At 53.4% G+C, this 18333-nt stretch overlaps 11 protein-coding genes across 11 annotated transcripts; 3 read left to right on the top strand and 8 right to left on the bottom strand.

Moving 5' to 3' along the window:
• Nucleotides 1-279: 279 nt before the first annotated feature.
• On the bottom strand, nt 280-3138 carry QC764_512420 (uncharacterized protein; the record flags this gene model as incomplete). Its single annotated transcript, XM_062948463.1, has 4 exons — nt 280-761; nt 830-2256; nt 2328-2891; nt 2949-3138. 4 exons carry the CDS (start codon nt 3136-3138, stop codon nt 507-509), a joined length of 2436 nt encoding a protein of 811 aa, XP_062799243.1. The 3' UTR covers nt 280-506.
• Nucleotides 3139-3899: 761 nt separating this feature from the next.
• Nucleotides 3900-5512, bottom strand: QC764_512410 (uncharacterized protein; the record flags this gene model as incomplete). Its single annotated transcript, XM_062948462.1, has 2 exons — nt 4965-5512; nt 3900-4904 (listed from the first exon to the last, which is right to left on the bottom strand). The coding sequence occupies exons 1-2, from the start codon at nt 5406-5408 to the stop codon at nt 3900-3902; spliced, it is 1449 nt and encodes a 482-aa protein (XP_062799242.1). The 5' UTR covers nt 5409-5512.
• Nucleotides 5513-6013: 501 nt separating this feature from the next.
• Nucleotides 6014-6409, top strand: QC764_512400 (uncharacterized protein; the record flags this gene model as incomplete). The annotated part of the gene is made up of 1 exon (XM_062948461.1): nt 6014-6409. The coding sequence occupies one exon, from the start codon at nt 6014-6016 to the stop codon at nt 6407-6409; it is 396 nt and encodes a 131-aa protein (XP_062799241.1).
• A 54-nt stretch (nt 6410-6463) lies between these two features.
• Nucleotides 6464-8209, top strand: QC764_0081520 (uncharacterized protein; the record flags this gene model as incomplete). The annotated part of the gene is made up of 4 exons (XM_062940803.1): nt 6464-6716; nt 7219-7648; nt 7708-7775; nt 7823-8209. 2 exons carry the CDS (start codon nt 6464-6466, stop codon nt 7371-7373), a joined length of 408 nt encoding a protein of 135 aa, XP_062799239.1. The 3' UTR covers nt 7374-7648; nt 7708-7775; nt 7823-8209.
• QC764_0081530 (uncharacterized protein) lies at nt 6880-7868 on the bottom strand. Its single transcript, XM_062940804.1, has 3 exons — nt 7687-7868; nt 7394-7624; nt 6880-7334 (listed from the first exon to the last, which is right to left on the bottom strand). Exons 1-3 carry the CDS (start codon nt 7735-7737, stop codon nt 6990-6992), a joined length of 627 nt encoding a protein of 208 aa, XP_062799240.1. The 5' UTR covers nt 7738-7868; the 3' UTR covers nt 6880-6989.
• Nucleotides 8210-8471: 262 nt separating the features above from the next.
• Nucleotides 8472-9128, bottom strand: QC764_512380 (uncharacterized protein; the record flags this gene model as incomplete). The annotated part of the gene is made up of 1 exon (XM_062948460.1): nt 8472-9128. One exon carries the CDS (start codon nt 9126-9128, stop codon nt 8472-8474), a length of 657 nt encoding a protein of 218 aa, XP_062799238.1.
• Nucleotides 9129-10745: 1617 nt separating this feature from the next.
• Nucleotides 10746-11884, bottom strand: QC764_0081500 (uncharacterized protein; the record flags this gene model as incomplete). The annotated part of the gene is made up of 2 exons (XM_062940802.1): nt 10746-11212; nt 11275-11884. The coding sequence occupies 2 exons, from the start codon at nt 11882-11884 to the stop codon at nt 10893-10895; spliced, it is 930 nt and encodes a 309-aa protein (XP_062799237.1). The 3' UTR covers nt 10746-10892.
• Nucleotides 11885-11894: 10 nt separating this feature from the next.
• On the bottom strand, nt 11895-13073 carry QC764_0081490 (uncharacterized protein; the record flags this gene model as incomplete). Its single annotated transcript, XM_062940801.1, has 2 exons — nt 12127-13073; nt 11895-12059 (listed from the first exon to the last, which is right to left on the bottom strand). Exons 1-2 carry the CDS (start codon nt 12310-12312, stop codon nt 11895-11897), a joined length of 351 nt encoding a protein of 116 aa, XP_062799236.1. The 5' UTR covers nt 12313-13073.
• On the top strand, nt 12919-14795 carry QC764_512360 (uncharacterized protein). The gene is made up of 3 exons (XM_062948459.1): nt 12919-13696; nt 13761-14518; nt 14568-14795. Exons 1-3 carry the CDS (start codon nt 13334-13336, stop codon nt 14608-14610), a joined length of 1164 nt encoding a protein of 387 aa, XP_062799235.1. The 5' UTR covers nt 12919-13333; the 3' UTR covers nt 14611-14795.
• Nucleotides 14796-14799: 4 nt separating this feature from the next.
• Nucleotides 14800-16485, bottom strand: QC764_512350 (uncharacterized protein; the record flags this gene model as incomplete). The annotated part of the gene is made up of 1 exon (XM_062948458.1): nt 14800-16485. The coding sequence occupies one exon, from the start codon at nt 16483-16485 to the stop codon at nt 14800-14802; it is 1686 nt and encodes a 561-aa protein (XP_062799234.1).
• A 416-nt stretch (nt 16486-16901) lies between these two features.
• On the bottom strand, nt 16902-17528 carry QC764_512340 (uncharacterized protein; the record flags this gene model as incomplete). Its single annotated transcript, XM_062948457.1, has 1 exon — nt 16902-17528. The coding sequence occupies one exon, from the start codon at nt 17526-17528 to the stop codon at nt 16902-16904; it is 627 nt and encodes a 208-aa protein (XP_062799233.1).
• Nucleotides 17529-18333: the final 805 nt, after the last annotated feature.

The raw sequence follows: 18333 nt of genomic DNA, 5'->3' as shown, positions 1-18333 counted from the left end.
CAGTGAGGTGTATCCTTTGTTCTTTAAACAACAATCGACTAATAGCCAGACCGGATAAACAGAGAAATAGACGCAATGAGTCGGAGAGATCAATGGAAAATCCTAGCCAACAACGCCCCTGACTTTATACACAGACAATATATCTTCTTGGAAACCTCAATCTTTTGTGCGGTTGATAATTAGACTCACATCTTTGCATTTTCGCAGCAACAGGCTGGCTGAATGCTATTATGCTGACACAGCTTGCAGTGACAAAAGCAACAAACCAAACGTCATCTGCAGGTCAATAACAAGGTGTAATATTGTTACTCATAAATCAGTTCAGTCACATGTTCTCAGTGTCCAGCCCCACCAATCCACCTCATAATCCAATCATAACCGGAAACATACGTGACACCAAGCCGCCTTCCAAACCATGTTATCCCCTTCCACCCTGGCAGGCGGCATTTACTCTGTAACAGAGCTCAAGCCAAGCTAGCAACAGGCACCTAGGCAAACAAAACAGGTCAGCTTCTGCTGAAAGAGCCACAAAGCTCCTCATCGTCAAGCCAGTCAACCCCATCTTGATTTTGGTCATCACCCTCTCCGCAGCTTGATACCCCGTCATCACCACAGTCACGGATCGGCTGAGTTTCTTCCTCTTCAAGCCCTTCATGCTCTGGATTGCTAAACGCGCTTGAAACACTAGCCCGTGCCACGTTCGCGGGCAACTGGTCCAAATTTGAGCTGGGGGCAACAGCTGATAACGAAAGTTGAACAGTCTACACCTCCACTGTTGGTATGTTCCCTTTTGGCACTGTCAAACCAAAGCAAATGAAACATTGCTTACCTTGAAGGATTCCCCGTTGATACCGGCTTTCTTCTTGCTCCAGCCGTTGACACCAACAGCAGCATGTTCACCGTTCAGAGTGTCAGCAGTATCCTCAACAGATGACACACTAAAAGAGGGTGCAGCAACGGCGGGTGCTCCAGCAGGACCGCTGATAGCACCAAGAAGGATCGGAACAGCTGTGTTGAGAACTGCCGGGGCAGCCTTCAACACGGCCGGCGCAATGCGCTGGACAGTCTTGAGCAAACCGCCAAAGAAGCTCTCCTGTTCTGCTGAACCCGCGCTTTCTCCCAGGATCACACTCTCCCTCAGCTCTTTTGGCTCCGCCTCCAGAACAGCCTGCAAGGCACACTCCGCAACGACAGCCCTGTGGGCGAGCAATGCAGCGGCCTTCTCATCAGTGATGACCTTCTCATTGGTTGGGTCCTCCAGCAGAGCCTCGGTGCCACCGCCAACTTGCTTCTCTTTCTTGGCCAGAATCTGATCTATCTTTTGCAAGCCAGCCCTCGCAGACGTCAGCAAGACAGGCGAAGCCACTTTGAGTGCTCTCGTCAAGAATGGCCCCAAGTTGTCAAAGAATGCCTCGGACTGAGCCCCTGACTTCAAGACCTTGGCCTCGGTCTTGGCGATGTTCTCGAGGAACCTATCGGTGTGGGTATCTCCAGTCAGGTCGGCTTCGGTCTGCGAGACTGGCACCTGCTTTGTGGCTCCAAACTCAGCTGGCTTTTGGATCAGCCCTTCCGTGACAGCGATTCTCAAGCCAGCCTGGCTGAGCAGGGGCACCATCCTAGGACCCAACTTGGCTGCGTGCTTCGAGGTAAATCCAGTAGCGGTGTACTTGGATCTCATCTTGTCGACGATTCTCTGAGAGACAGGAGATCTCTCCATCCTGAGGACAGTCTGCAAGACACTCTCGGCCACCACGGCGCGTTCGGCCACACCAGCAGCAAGCTTGATCCTCGGCGGAGGAGGCAGACCAGATTCCATATCAGATTCCTGAACTGCTTTGCTGAGTGCGCCCATGGCGATACTCCCAATGGCACTCACCGGTCCACCCATTGGACCAAGAAGCGGTGAAACTAAGGGAAGGGCAGTTTGCACAACAGGAGCAACCACCCGGCCGATGTCCTTGAGAACATCAAGAAAGCCCTCCGCCTCACCGACCGGACCATCCATACCAGTCTCGGTGCCAGTCTCACCTGAGTCGTCATTTCCCACTACCCGCTTCACACCAGTCACATCCTTGACTGTAGGAGGGAGCTGTTCAAGAGCCGCGAGGAAGAAGCTGTAGTTGTTGCCATACTCCCCACCAATCACACTGGCCGAGTTGCGCGCCTCTCCTCCGTAGCAATGCGTGCCAATGACAACCAACTGCCCCTTGTCTGGAGCAGCATCCCATTTCCGAATCACGGGAGCCCCCGATTGTCCTGTCCGAATCTCGCATTAGTGTCACATCACCGTAGTCGCCATAGGATCAAGCAACCAGTCAACCACTCACCTTTAAAAGTCGAAATCCGATACTGCAACATATTCCCCGCCCCCTTTCCCAAATCATAGTCCACCGTCTCAAACAACTCATACATTTGCGCCCCCTTCTCCTTATTCAAGTATTTATCCCCTGGGTACCCCACCACGCCCAGCAACGCGCCCTTCTCCCTCATCGGCGTCTCCTGAATAACAAAGTTCCGGAGTGTGCTCCCGCCATCATGCGCCCTGACTCTCCCCTCAAACGGGCGGTCAAGTCTCACAAAAGAGACATCATACCGCCTATCGCCAGTGGTGATCCACTCCGCGGTGGTGACAGTAGCGAGAGCGCGACGAGCCTGGACGGTGCTGTTGGGACGAGTGACACTGTCAAGACCGCAATAACCAATGTAGCACTTCATCTGGACGACACGGCCCAAACCGCTCGGTTGAGCACCTTGGCTTCCACCAGTGCGGTCATAGACGCAGTGGCCGGCGGTGACGAAGGTGTTGGGAGAGATGAGATACCCCGTGCCGATGGCCCAGCGCCTGTCGTCTTTGGTTTGGCCTTCGTAGCGCATGACGATCTTGACGATGGCTGGGACATGTCAGTGATGGATATCTCCTGAGGTAGTGTGGAAAAAGGGGGACAAACACCGGTATTTTCCGCCATCGGCATAGTCGGTCTCATCGACGGGGGTGCGGTTGTCAGGTTCAAAGACAGCTTCGCTATAGCCGCCGATGGTGAAAGTCGACTCGGCGGGGGACATGTCCTCGGGATTCGAAAGGGTCCAGTAGGCTCCAGCGACAGCTGGGTTCTTGAGAATGCTTTCGAGGGTAGTCATGGTGAGATCTTGGAATGGTGAGGCTGTAGAGCTTGCAAGGGTGGTGTTTTACGCCAATGATGAGCTTAACAATGGTCCAAAAAAGACTTGCTACTGGCGTTGGAGGCATCTTTATATTTCCCTCGTCTCATCTGTTGCTCTGTGTTGCCGTAGACAAGCCCGGGTGTGAGGAGGGTGAAGATGCGAGGGATCCGAGTACAAGAGGCGTAATATTGAAGCGCTGTGGCGAGCTGCTATCGACGAGCTAACCAAAGATAACACGGCGAGGAACTCGATTGCTGGTGACCGACATCCAAAGCAGCGCTGATGGCGTCGCAAAAACGAGAAGCTCTGAAGAGATGGTGATGATCATCACCGAAGGATACCACATCGAGTGTTGGGACAGGTTGTGGCTGACTGGAAAGCGGCCGACTTGCTTGGAGATGGTAGGAATGGTGACCCTCTGCCGTTGCACTTCAGCTCGCAGAAGGTACAGCGGCAAGCTTGTTTGAGCCCTACCGTAGGGCTGTGTGGCAGCCCAATTCAGTCATCAGAGGTGGCAGAGACCAACCCCATTGGCTCCTGTGTCAATATCAGCGAGATGTCGGACATACAAGCACACCACCACGAGTATGTGGAAGGGTCAAACCATTCCGAAGTTCCAAAATAGCTACTATTACATGCGTGAACCTACTGCAACATGGGTATCTCTGTTTATACAACAATTTCTGGCTGTGCCGCAAGCTCCAACTCGTATCCCTAATCCATCCCACGATCATTCATCACATTGCTGCGTGGCCGGTCGGGCCAAACGTAGAGTAGTCCACCGTCACAAACGCCCTGTCGACCTCTTGTAACCCCTCATAGCAATACTGCAACGTTTCGGCGATATCGTGAGCCGTAGGCAGTGGCGTGTTTTCATCCAGCAAAATGTCCAGCTCGACCCAGACTCCATCCCCTGCATGGTAGGCCGTGAGCGATTTGAACCCCTCCACGACGGGCGAAAACCGAAAGGCGAGATACATCAGCTTCTTCTGCAGCGCATCGCCCACATTGCTTCCCGTCAACCTGCTGATGTTGCGCATACACGTCTCTGCCCAGTCAACAATCACATACAGCGCCAAGAGCGAAGCGCCCGCGGGATCAAGCCACCAGATATGAGCATGCACTCCCACGAGCGGGAAGAGCAATGAGGCAATGTTGAAGTAGACATCCGTCTTGCAGTCCTGAACCAGTGCCTGAACTTGAGTTGTCTTGACGTGTCGACATGCAAACCCGATCAGGCCTTTGATGATTGCATTGGCCGCCATGGCTGCGATGGCCACAGCTGGGAGGGGAGCAACATCTCTATCACCGCCAGGCAGCAGCTTGGTGACAGATTCTTGCAAGATTTGAACGAATGAGACGACCATGATGACACTGAAAACCAGAATCCCAATTGGCTCCAGACGACGTCGTCCCACGGGATACTTCACCTGCAGGGCCTGGAGACGCCAGGCAACGACGCGGTTGGTGCCATAGACTATAAGCGTACAGAAGAGATCGAGCGCCGAGTCGGCAGTACTTGCTGCCAGTGAAAGAGACGGACTGAAATTCAAGCTGATCAGCTTCGCAGCCAGCATGAAGATGTTGGCCAAGAGGTTGATGTTGATGGCCCAGCGGGCGTGCTTCTCGTCTCGGGCACGCTTCTCGCGGTGTTCGGGTGGTAGAAAGCAATCAATGGCGCCGCGGGAGTCTTGGAGGGGCATCCGTCGTTCGGGTATTCCATCGCCGTCAGCGTCCGGGTTCTGTGTCGACGGTGTGGTGTTAGCTCCGGAGCTTAGGCTAAATCAAAATTGGAGACGTACCATGCTGTCAATGACGTCGTCGGCGACGGCGTAGACCAGGGCATCCACTTCCAGCCACGCATCCAGTGTATCGTTTTGGGCCTCGTAAAAACTTCGTATCTTCTTGTTCTTTATCCTCTTCAGCTCATCGTCCGACCGGCGACACCTTTTATCCATCTTTTCAAGATCGAACCCCCGCATGCCATCAAGGACCCTACGCTTGAGGTCGTCGCGCCGATGCTCGGCGGCCAGCAGTGCTGCTTCATCTTTGAAGCCCGTGTCTTTTGTTATCCTCGCTCGGTCGGTGTGTCGGGTGTTGGGTGTCTCTCCATGGGGAGGGAGGGTAGCTTCTTCATCGTCGTCTCGGTACCCGTGGGCTGGAGGGCGTCGTTGTCGCGGAATGGCAGGCCAGCTCTTGTGGTCCTCGGCGGCCCAGTTGATAGCGCGTGGGCGTCGTCCGACCATATTGACGGGTGTCACTGCGTAGTGTATGTGATGAATTGATTGAAGTTCAGATGGGATCGGCTTGGCAGGGGCTTGAACTGCTACCCCAAGCTCTCGGGTCGCTTCCTGCTTCCTGCTGTTGTTCGTCCATGATCGTGTTGACGATGTACTGTGACGTCATTCCCTCTCTGAGCCAACCCCACTATCCTTGGGCCCACACCCCGTTACCCCACAAACACCATCTGCTCTCAAGGGTTCAATTGATATCTTGGCAGCTAACCCCCCTCAATGCTTCCCCCCGAACGATATCCTGTGGCATGCAGGATCAGAAACACACGTTTGATCAATTGGGATGATAGTTCATATGCGCGGAATCAGTATCTGGTCTTCCAGTGGAGAAACAACACCACCGGTTCGACAAGTGGCATGGTCCAACACCATAACCGGCCCCAGAGTTCAACATCTCTGGGTGCGATGGAACCGGCTGTCCAATGTGCCATCACCAGCGACTCGCACTTCAACATGACCCGACTCACCAAGCCAGCACATCAATCCCCCTTTCGCCGACACCGTCTCCGTGAATTCCTCGTTGATCTGTTTCTCCTCATTCCGTAGCACCCCCCGAGATGAAGCTCCTACCGCTCCCCCTCCTCATCACCATCACCACCTCCCTCACCACCGCCTTCCAAAGAACCACCCACCCCGACGGCTCCCTCCGCGTCTGGAACTCCCTAAACAACTCTAACGACGCACCCCCATCATACAGCCCCCTCGAAAGCCCCGCTACCCGAATACCCGTCGCCCGTCCCGCCGCCCCCAAGAAACCCTGCTGCCTCAAAGGCAACAACTGCTCCCGCGCCCTCGAGGCCCAATTTGCCAAAGGTTTCTGCAACAAGCACACCAAAACAATCTGCAAAGGGCCCGCCGCCATGGGCCCCTTCCAAAAGTCCTGCTGGGACAAGCCCAAAAAGCTAGACTCGGCTTGTTCACGTTTCGCTCCCGCAGCTCCCTCCCATTCTTGAACCCCATGATCGTCGTCTGTCTAACCATGATACAGACAAAAGCCCCGCCTCCACATGTCGGCAATGACCGGGGTCACGACATCGAGTCAGACAAGATACCCCGATTGCGAGTCTAATGACTACGCCTATCCGTTCAAGCCAATGTGTGGCGCTCCAGGGTCACCGTGTACGATCGACAACTTTGTGGACGTGTGCTGTACCAATGTCAATGGGTCTGTGGGCTGCTCGTTCCCATCGGGGGATCCTCAGTTTGGGACTTGTTTCTTGTCAAGGGTTGGTGATGTCGTCAGCTGCCCATTTGTGTTTAGTACTTGTCGTTACCCATGCCAAGCAGTGACATGACAGGCCTCGGGGTTGTAACCTCGGGGCATGGAGGCTCCCATGACCAGATGGCAACAAAGCTCAGACAATGTCTCGAATAGGCAGACGTAGCACCAAGGAAAACAACAAGGGCCACGCACAACATCATCTTGCGATATCTCTCTTCTATGCAGATTACCTCCATCTACCTCAGATCGATTGACATTGCATAACCAGTCATCTCTCGCAACCAAAGTTCCTCCCGCCTTTCTCTTCTTGCTCAGCAATCAACCGCTGGCTTCGCGGCAATGACGCTAATCCCAAGCTCATCTCCCTGGATGCCGCGGGTCCAGATGGTCTCATGCGCCGAATCACGCGTCTCATGCTGGCACCCCCTGACAATAGCTGTGGCATACTTGGCAAGGCTCTTGCAGTGCGTGGTGTAGGTACGCCTGTTGTTGTTGCACCACATGATGGCGCTGTTGTAGCTGCAACTGATCTGTCCGCAGTTGGCGGCGCCGGCATCATTCGAGCAGTATCCAGGGACGCTCTGGAGGTAATTGATGCCCTCAGTGATGTGGGAGGCATCGGCATCACCAACACCTCCATCCCAACACTTGAGCAACTGTGGAAATTGGTGAGAATGTGGCCCGGAGCCATGTAAGGAAGGGGACAGAGGCATACCGAAGGGGTGGGGACATCTTGGGTGTCATCAATGTTACGGCTGCTCAGAGAAAAATCGTCGTTAGGCTGGGGAGCAGTAGCCCAAGTAAAGCCGGGATAGACAGAAGCAATGCTCTGCTCGATGGCCTGGAGAGAGGGGCCAGTGAAGTTGACCATGGAGCCATTGGCGACGACCCGGCCGGTCCAGGTGATATCGGCGGTGATCAAGCCTTCAAATGAAGCAGGAATGGCCTGTTGTGTGGAATTAGCGACTCGGTCGTTCGACTCAACACCAGCGTAACTCTCCGACCTACCTTGACTGAGGCCGCAGCCAGCAGCATCCCGATGACATGAGAGGCGAACATGGTGAGGATTGATGGTTATGATAATTGGGATAAGCGTGGTAGGTCAGTTTCAATGGTAGGAGAAGAGAAAGCTGAAGATGGGCAGGGAAATAAAAAATGTGAGGCAGGGCTGTCACAATAATTCTCCGCCATCGGTGCAGGTGGTCTCCGAAAGGAAGGAGCTATGCTTTATCTGGGACTTGATGGCGGTAACCAGCGCATCTTATCGTGGACCATGCCTTCCTTCCTCACACTGCTCTTATGCACAAGTGTGCCGGCCTCTGGTGTGATATGTCGGGAAGGCATCAGCATAATGGCCATGGACTTTGAGAATGCACATCATGTAACTCTAGGTCATGCTGGGACAGAAGTAAGTTGAGGTGACCCAAAGTGCGATCTGAGATACACATAGCTTTGAGATGACGAGGCGGCCACAAGGCAGAGAGATGGAGGCACGTTGCCGCACTTGCACAATCGTTCACAAAGGTTATCTGGCACACCACTGCAGTAGTCACATCAATGAATCAGGGGTCAGGTGTTGAAGAAAAGGCATTTCATTATATCCCCATTGCTTCGTTACTTTGCAGGCTTCATGTTCATATGGTCTGCTCCAAAGACGGGAGAGAAATTCCAAGCGCAACCGAGACTCCTATGTATTCCCAAACTCCGCGCAGCTGCCCATATCAAAGCCCTACCAGAGAATTCATAAAGTGAGGATGAGGTCGATGTGCTCGTGAGTCAACGAAAATAAGGAACTAAATGGTGCCATCATCCTCGTCCTCCTCCAGATCCTCCTTCTTGATAGCTTTGATTCCATCAGCGGCAATCTTCTCCAAGTGGGCGACATACTCGGGGCTAACAAGCTCCTCGACATCGTCCTCCTCCTTTTTGGCCTCAGTGACGGTGGATTCATCCTTGACCTCGGACTCCAAGTCCTCCTCCTCCTTGGCAGCAGCAGTCTTCGTGTTAGCGGCCCCGACCTCAGCAGCAGCTTTGGCAGCGGCCTCGGCCTTAATCTTGGCGGCGGCGCGACCACGAGGCTTCTTGACGGGGGTCACGGTGGGTGTAACGAGGTTGATGGGAGTATTCTCACTGCCCTCGGCCTTCTCGCCATCCTCAGACGTCACCATATCCTCAGTCTTGGGGGTGGCGGTGGCAGCCTTGGGCTTTCTGCCACGGGGCTTCTTGGTGGGAGTGGCGATTTCGGCATCGGCATCGCCCTCAGTTATGGCGGCAGCAGCGCGCTTGCCCTTGGCGGGGGTCTTAGTAGTGGCCTTGATCGAAGCGGTGCTCTCTTCAGCAGCAGCAGCCTTGTCAGGGTTGGCGGCCTTATCCTGGGCATCGATGGCAAGAATCTTCTTCTTGAGGGTGCCCCAGGCGTTGGAGGCGGAGCGGACATTGGTGAGACCCATGCGGGAGGCAACAGCAGGGTAGTCAATCTGTAAGAAAGAAGTGTCAGCACTGCTAGAGAAGCAACAGTGTGGTGAAAGAAAGAAACGTGCCTGCAAAGAGGTGATGTCACTGTGGAGCAGGACAAACATCATGAGGCGCTGTTCACGCTCAGAAAAGCCCTCAGGGGCAGCGGGAGAAATCTTGATGTCAGCCATTGTGGTTGAGCGGTGGTTATTTGTGAGAAAGTGTGGCAGATGTAATGAGAAGAAGTCGAAATGCTTGTGGAAGAAAGAGAAGTGTCAGTGTCAGTGATTCACTGTGAGGTGAGAAGTCCAAAGATGTGTTCTGTGAATGAAAAGCAAGGCCTCAGGGCTGGAAGAGATGAGTAATGTGTGAAGGAAATGTGACAACATCCTTGTCACCTTCCCTCAGGTGTGAATAGCGTCCACGAGATGTAGGAAGCAAAGATGAATAATTAAGCAGAGATGACAATGATGATGACAGTGGTGGAGGTGATGCGACTTACTATGAGGCTTCAATGCGAAGCTTGCTTGGAGATCTGATGTGTGTTGTGTTGGGCAACAGACTGGCACAAAGCTCGAAGCGGGAGGGATGGGTGTGGTGTGTGGTGGAAGAGGACGAAAGCAAGCCCGAGGATGAGAGGAAATAATTTATAGACACCAGAGCAGCACTAAATTGGTGAACGAAAAGTGTGGGCAGAATGGCAAGTGCAGGGGCCCCGAGGGTGTGGATGACAGGGCTTGATAAGAAGAGTCTGCTGGAAATGAATGGGATGAAGGGCCAGAGCAGTTAATGGCCCAACAGAGCAGACAGACAAGTGATAAGAATGCTATGAAGGGTATTCATCGAGGCATACAAGAACAGTCTTTGCTACCTAAGGCACCTATTGTGCTGGAGGCTCAAGGGAACCCTATGCACACATCTTCAAACCGTAGTTCATGTCTGCAGTTCCTTGACCACACCCTAGTTGGGGGCCGACGACACCATTGGATCGGCGAGATCTGGGTTGGCGAGATCTGGGTTGGCGAGAACACTGGGTCGGCGGAGTCACTGGGTCGGCGGAATCACTGGGTCGACGACATCATTGGGCTGAGGAGTACTCACGAGGCACCCATCTAACAGGATTCAAATAACCATTGAAGAGAAAGTTGATAAACTGGAAACAGGATAATCTCCTCCATTTCACTTTACAAGTCAATGTTTGCATATACCCAAAATTGCTTCATTTTGCACCGTGATTCTACCACAACGATAGATACCTATTATGCTACTGCTTCCAGGCACTGGAAACTCCAAGTTACCCCAGCCGGCTATTGCCCGAGAAAATCTCCACCATGGCATGGAATGTTCCTTCATGATCTACACCCAATCTTTGTTGCTCCAGGCTCGAGATAAGATGAATAAGACAGGGCACATGGTTGTCCCAGTTTCTTTGGGCATCCTACATATCTCATACATGATATGGCCTAGCGCTAAAACTAATTAGGTAGACAAAAGATCCCAAAGGTTCCAGTATCAAGCAATCTCTATCATTCACACAAGAGCAAGTTACATGAGCTGGCCCAGTGACACTGATGGCGGCGTGCTTCCTAGCACACAGACACATAAAGTTTACTCCAGAGACGAAATCAGGTATCCAAAAAGAGATCTTCATTAATATAGCCAGAAGAAAGAGAAAAAAAGGCCAAACTACCTATCAAGACATCACAGTAGTTCTGACAACGTAATCCTCTGCTCAGTTGTCATCTTCTCGTGTCATCAAATCAGTTAGCCCTCAGCCTTCCCTCAACCACACCACCGGGAACGCCCGGGGCCCTCCAAACCTTGACCAACTCCAGTCCAGCAGCGTCAAAGATCTTTCTGAAGCCTTCCTCAGTTCTTTCCTTGCCACCCATGGTCATAACGGCATGATCCATTACGGCTGCTGCAAAGTCGGCCTCGCCAACCTTTTGCGGCAAGATCATATCACAGACCAGGACCCTGGACTGGCTGTTCATGGCAGGTACGATCTGCTTCAGAATCCCTGAGGCAACGGCGTCGGAATAGTCATGCATGATCATCCGGAAGAAATAGCCCTTCGCTCCTGTTGAGCAACTGAAGTCAGCAATATTCATAGAATCCACCAGGACAGTGACCCAGACTTACCTTTCACAGGCTGTTCCATTGTAAAATCATGTTCCATCGCCACTGCTCCCTCGGGCAGATGTTCAGTGGCCAGAGCACAAATGTCCTTCCGTTCCTGCAACACTGTGTTCCTGGCACCCAAGTCTGGATGAGCAGCGAGAATCTTGGACAAAACCACTCCATGGCCACCCCCTACATCAACCAGCTCCTTGATCCCCGCAGCATTCTCCTCGTCGCTGTTTTTCAACAATGAAAAGTCAAAATGACCCACGGGTGGGACGGCAACATCAATGCCGGCCAATCCCTTTTGGAACTGGTCCAGCTTCTCCGGGTTCTGAGCCATGATCTGCCAGACAGACACACCATCCTGCTTTGCGTTCCAGGTGCAGGGGTTGTGAAGGGGATCATCGGGTTCGCGGGCCGCAGAGACCTGGCCGTGCGCCTCGAGATAGTCGTCAAAGTTGTAGGCATGCTTGAGGTACTGGTCATAGAGGGCAAGGAAGAAGTAACCGGCCGGCGAGCCAGCGCGGTAGACGAGGCTGAACTTGCTGTGACCGTAGGCAAGGGTGGTGGCAGAAGGCTGGAGCAGAAAGCCAGTGGCCACGAGGATACGGGCATCGCGCTCTGCCATTCATGGTCAGTCACACAACAAGGTCGAGGCTGTCGAATCTGATAAACAAACCGAGGAGAGATTCTTGGGCTCCGGTGGCCTTGGAGAGACCGTGGAGGGAAATGGTTCCCGTCTCGGGGATGGCGTCGAGAGCTCCAATCTTGATGAACGTGCGGGCAGCAATCAACTCGGCCATCTGTTCACAAACAACAAAGTCAGCATATGATATCTCGTGGTGCAGATGAGTAGTGAAAGAAACTCACGTTTAGGCCATGATAGGCAGGTGTCTGATCGGCAGTGATCAAGGCACGCTGGAGGTCCTTCGCCCTTGCGATAATGTCGGTGCGGGCGAGATGGCCGGCAAGACTGGCGGAATCATCATAGGCGTTGGCAGCTTCAGTCAGCTGTTTGACGAGATCCTGGACCTCTTGCTTGGTGGGTAAAGCCATGGCGGAGTTGGGGGTTGCACTGAGGAGCGGTTGATGCGGCAGCTGGTAGCAGAGAGAAGGGTGGCCCAATGGATGAGGTGCAGCGGCATGTTAAATACCTAGCCAATCCCATCACCATGTCGCGATGTCTTCCACAAGGGGCTACCGGGGATGATGCTCACATACCCCGCAGTGCCTGGCCCAGGGTCATGAAGCTGCAGGAGGACAGAATATCGAACAAAAGTACCAACCGACCATGATACTATTGCGATTGGTGCGGGGGTTCAACTGAGGGGCCGTGGTCGTCGAGTATGCGGGGGTCGCAGGGAGGAGAGCAGATAGGCTGTTACACACCACAGATTAAGAGCAACACAGTGGAATTGGCTGATGGAAGTCATGAAAATCCCAACATCCCGTCGGCCCCGGGAGCCAGACTGTCGGGTCATCCATACCTGTTAGCAGCGATCGGACTTATCTCTGCCCTGGTTACACAAACGAGGGGGTTGGGATTGTGCATCTCGGCCCCTTCTCATTGGTCAGTTCGCTGCTATTATTGCAGTGCCAGGGAGGCACATGCTGGCGGGGGCGGTTCGGCTGAGATGGTCTGTTTCTGCGACATCACGGAGGACGAAACAGAAAAGAAAAAAGAACAAACTCGACCGGACCACATTAGCGAGCCGTGGATCAGCGACACACCTACCAGCCGAGGGACAAACAGGACCGGGGCGATGTGTCCCGATGGATTGGAACCCGGAACAGCCGCCAGTCAGCGAACGGCTGGACAAAGACCTACCCAGCACAGGATGCGAAAAAAGCTGCATGTCACCCACCCTCAAGACTCCGGCACAGAACACGGCAGGAAAACAAAGAACCCAGTTGGTCGGGATTCCCAAGGTCCAGGCAAGCCACAGGAAATCTCAGCGCCCCTTTGGCCCTTTGGGACACCTGCCATTTACTCTCTTCCCCACCTTTTTGCTTTTCTATCTGACACGCATCATGATGATCCTTTCATCACTTCTTCGTCGTTGCGATTGCCATCAAAATGCCCTACACAGATCATGACGACGACCCAGCCGGCTTCGGCTCCGGCGACGATCAACGTCAAGACAAGGGCAAGCACCTCGCGACAGACAAGACCGATACCAACGAACAACAGTGCGACTTTGACGAGCCCGGCATTGCGCCCTCGCTCAATGAGAGTCTTTCGGCACCCACTGCCACCGACACCGATAACGACAGCATCGAGCCCGACCGGTGGACAGACGATGAGGGATATGCGGAATCAACATCGACACGGTATTTGAGCTCCATCGCATCTGACATTCGGCGCGGCGTTGAGGAAAATGGGAGGCTTTATGCTGCATACGGCATGCACAAACAATGGCTTCCCATTGACGATGAGGAGGTATTTTTGCTCTGCTGGTGGTATCTGCATGTTCTTTCTGACAAATCGCTGACGCCCTGCACAGCTGGACCGCAATGATCTCCAACACTACAAGTTCACCCTCCTCCTTGGCAACCGCCTATTCATTTGCCCCGTGCCTTCTGACCCGCAGAAGATTCTCGACCTTGGCACGGGCTCTGGCATCTGGGCCATCGAGGTGGCAGACATGTTTCCGTCGGCCGAGGTCATCGGCGTCGATCTCGCGCCTACCCAACCGAACCTCATCCCTCCCAACCTCAGTTTTGAGATCGACGACATCGAGAACGACTGGCTTTGGGGGGAGAACAAGTTTGACTTCATCCACGCAAGGGAACTAATCATGGCCATCCGGGACTGGCCGAGGCTCTTTCGCCAGGCCAAGAGGGCGCTCAAGCCGGGGGCATACCTCCAGCTTGGCGCATCCGTCCCACTGTTCTCATCCGACGATGACACTCTGCCCAAGGATAGCGCCTACCTGGAGACGGCGCAGATCTTTTTCGACATGTCCGCCAAGGTCGGTGTCTCAGGGATGGAGCCTTTGAGCTGGACGAAGTATCTGGAAGAGGAGGGATACGAGGATATTGTGCAAAAGATGTACAAGATTCCAACCAACCCCTGGCCAAAGGATGAGAGACTCAAGAGGATTGGCGCCCTGGAGTTGACACACTACAGGGATGGCATCATGAATGTCTTTGCACGGGGCTACAAGGACATCCTTGGCGGTGATGAGACTTACTTTCAGGTCTTGATGGCCAGGGCAAGAAATGAAGTGGTGGACCGCAACATGCACAGTTGGGTACCCTAGTAAGTCGGCATCATGTGGCCTTGATGAAATGAGACACTGACCGTGAAGTAGCTATGTTGTTTATGCCAAGAAACCGGGCACTTCGTCATGAAAATTGGAAATACGAACCCAAAGTTGACGCATTTTTGGCTAGGCTTTTGGCGTCCTTGCATGGTAGCATTGGCAGGCGGCTCTCTGGCTCTTAGATGAGCATAGCATACAAAGCGAGGGGTACACGGGATGAAACAACATTTGACTCGTTTATTCACCTTTCCAAGACTATCTTTGTTGTGACCGTTTCTCAACCTTCCGTCTTCTGCTTGGCCTTCATGACAGCAAGGGCCTCCTTCCTCTTTTCGAAATTCCTTATGGCTTCTTCGTGTCCGTCCCACCATTTATTGCTGCGTTTGATGTCCTCGCGGTGATTTTCAATCTCTCCCTGCAGAAGCTGTATTGCTTTGGTACAATGTATCGGCACGGTAGCCATGAAGCCTTTTATCTCGTCAATCGCTTTCTCATGGCAACCGATGGCATAGGCTCGGTTGTGGAAGCTGGCAGTGTTGGCGCTTTCATCCTCGACTGGGAGCCCCTCCATCCCAGGGCATAACCTCTCCGCGTCCTCCTTACTCATTTCCAAGACCTTGCGGAGGAGCTCCAAGTTGTTCTGTCTTTTTTCGATGTTGTCTTTGATGTATTCCAGATTGGCTTCATTGCCGAGGAGACCAGCTGCGAACATCTCGGCCTGCTCCACGGCAGACTGGAGGTGCTCCTCCTCGCGGGCAATATCCTGCCTCCATTTTTGCACCTCCCACAGGATCCAATCCTCCGGCTTCTGGCTAAACATGCTAAGCTTGTGCCCAGATGGAAACCGCCGGTCCCTCGTTGCCTCTGCCTCTTCCAGCTCCTGTTTTGATTGCTCGATGATTTGCTCCTTCCGCCAAAGTTGATACCTCGCGATCCATTCTTCGTCTGGTGTCTCGGCCGTAGCAATCTGTCGCCTCAAAAGCAGAAAGTCGGGCCCATTCCTCTCCTCCACCCTTTCCTTCGCTTGCTTGACCTGCTCACATATGTCCTTCGCGCGCCTCCTGAGAGTCCCCATTGCCGCAAGCCGCATCTTGTCCAGCTCAAACGCCTCGACATTGTTCGCAAATTCTTTGCCCGGCCACCCATACTTGAAGAACAACTGCTTCACCCCCGTCGGCCAGTCTCGGCTCGACCCATGCTCATACACCCACGGCACCTCCTCCAAAGTCTCATACTCCGTGAGTATATCCCTCAGCACATCCCCTGCTGGCCTCGAAGGCATATCATCCCACACATTCCTCCCCTGGCTCCCGCACCCCAACCTCGGATGATAATGTTTCTTCATCTTCTTCCTCGACCTCGTTTCATCATCACTATCCCGCTCACTCCCCCCATCCTCATTACAGGGCTCAGAATTGGAGTCGACCTCCAAGTCCTCCACCGGCGTCAACCCCAACTTTGAATCCCCATGCCTCGCCCTCAGCGCCTTATCCTTACTCCAGTCATCGCACTGACTAAAAATGCCTATCCGATGCCGCCTGGAATCATAAAACAGCACGGCCGAGTGGTTACAGCACAAGCTAAGCGGCGTCATCCAAGGGCGCATCTGCTCCCGGCGGTCCTCGGCGTAGAATGTGTTTCTGGCGTCTTTGACGTCGCGCTTGCTGCGAAAGTCGGCAAAGTACCCACCATGGTAGAAGTCGTGGCCTTTGGAAGAGACGTAGGGCAGGACGGTGTAGAGGTAGATGATTTGGGGTGTCAATTGGAGCTTTTCGAACAGGGGGAGGAGGTGAGTGAGATCGTGAGGGCCCGGGTGGAGGGATTTTACGGGGAGGTACTGCATGTGGATGAGGGTTTGGTAGATTTTGAGAAGGAGGGAGGAGATTTCGCTCGCATTGGCGAGGTCCTGCGGGGTGAGTGAGGCGGTGATGGAGGCCATTGTGAGGGTCGTTTTGGGGGGCATTTTGATGATGATGGACATGACCAAACAATGGAGAGTTTGGTTGTGAGAGTTTGATGTTGGATTGGAAAAGGCGACGTTCTTGGGGGTGGGAGGTAGTGTTGTTGTATATAAAAATGACAGAGAATCCCTGCTTTTAGGCAGTGGTGGAGGATGCCCTTGAAAAGGACAGGCGCTCCAGTGGAGAGGACAGGCGCTAAAGACCGATTTTGCTGGGCTGGATTCAGGCAGCAATGGGAGCCGAGGCACGCATCCCTGAATCCCATCAAAAAAAAAAAAAAGGTGGTAGGGGGGCAAAACAGTCATAGCAACGGTTAAGTTTATTTACTTTCGAATATTCATCATGGCTGTTATCTGGTATCATTGGCGCGGGGAAATCCACCACCCTACCCCCTTGTCATCATCAATTCATGATTCGCCTACTCCTGCACCCCCCCAGGCGCAAGTGAGTTGACCGGCCCCGTCGCCTCCACCAACTCCAGCTCGGCAATATCGTACTCCCAACCCTCCAAAGTCGCAAAGTTCGCCACCGTCGGCTTCACCCACCATGGCACCCATCTCTCATTCCCGGCCTGTGTCACCTCCCGGACAGCAATCCACCGATATCCATCATCACTCGCACCACCAATGTCAAACCTCAGGAGATTCCCATTCGTCCTCCAATTCCGGTACACAAAGCCGTTGCCCGCCTCCTCCGGCCGATAAGAGTACACCAGCCGATAGGCCGAATCAAAACCTTCCGCATTGGACAAGCCATAGTATCCAGGTACAGGAGGAGGATGGGGGTTGGTCGGCACAACCAGGAGCACCTTGGGTGCCGTTGATGTGAGGGAAGTGTTCAGATGGATGCGGTTGAAGTGGTCGGATGGGTTGTACGGCGCGTGAGAGACGCCAGGAGAAACATATGGGATGGAGAAGTTGCCGCGGAGGCGCTGGCCGTTAATCACAGAGTTGCCGGCCACATAGTGGAAGAAGTAGTCCTTTCCTTGGGCGCAGGCTGAAGCGGCTAGGGAGATGGAGGAGAGAAGGAGGAGTATTGATTTCATTGTTGTGGTTAGATTTTTGTGATTGGATCAAGACTCGTGACTTTCAGTGTGGCTCTTGAGAACAGAGCAGAGCTGAAGTGGAAGTGGAAGTGGCCGTTGGCTGACTATTATAGACTACCAGGTGATCTTCATATGTCCTGACCCGGACGTCGTCGTTGGTGGATAGGATGAGTAACACGATTAGCCCTTCACCTTGCCATTGGCCAGCGCGTCACCTGATCTCGTATTCAACTCTGCTCACTGCGCCTGTTGGCCGCATACGGCATCCCGATGCCGCACCGGCCAATCAACTCCACCAAAGCAACGTTAGGGCTGAAAGCCATGCCGTTGGAATCTTCCCGTGCTTATCCCGCTTTCAACGTTCTGTGGGTGGAATATACGGGGCTTGGCTTGCGTCAATATTGACAACACCATCACCACCAGACTGTCACATCACTAGAATGTCACGCTCCGAGTAAGATAACCTGACTGGTGCCTCAGACCAAGTCACTAAGAGTAGAATCCTGGTCCACGTCTTGAAATACTTGAATCGCTCAACTTTCAAATATATTTAATGGGTGGTGCATTCTATCGTGTAGCCAACCAGACGCCATGGTTGGAATCTCATGACAGCCTTCACGAAACGGGTGCGTACTTGTAATAGTATGGGCCGTTTGTCAAGTTAGCGACTCGTATTCAACTCACTTGACGCCATGATATGAACTATCGATTCAAGTCTCCCAGGTGTAAAAGTGGCAGAATGTCGCCAATATTTCTGATTGGCTGTTCATGCTTGTGCAAGGCTGAGTGCAACTGAACATGGCTG

Source organism: Podospora pseudoanserina, chromosome 5, assembly GCF_035222485.1.
Source record: "Podospora pseudoanserina strain CBS 124.78 chromosome 5, whole genome shotgun sequence".
Lineage (NCBI taxonomy): Eukaryota > Fungi > Ascomycota > Sordariomycetes > Sordariales > Podosporaceae > Podospora > Podospora pseudoanserina.
The sequence above is the reverse complement of the archived record's forward strand: the minus strand, read 5'-3'. Positions and strand labels throughout refer to the sequence as shown.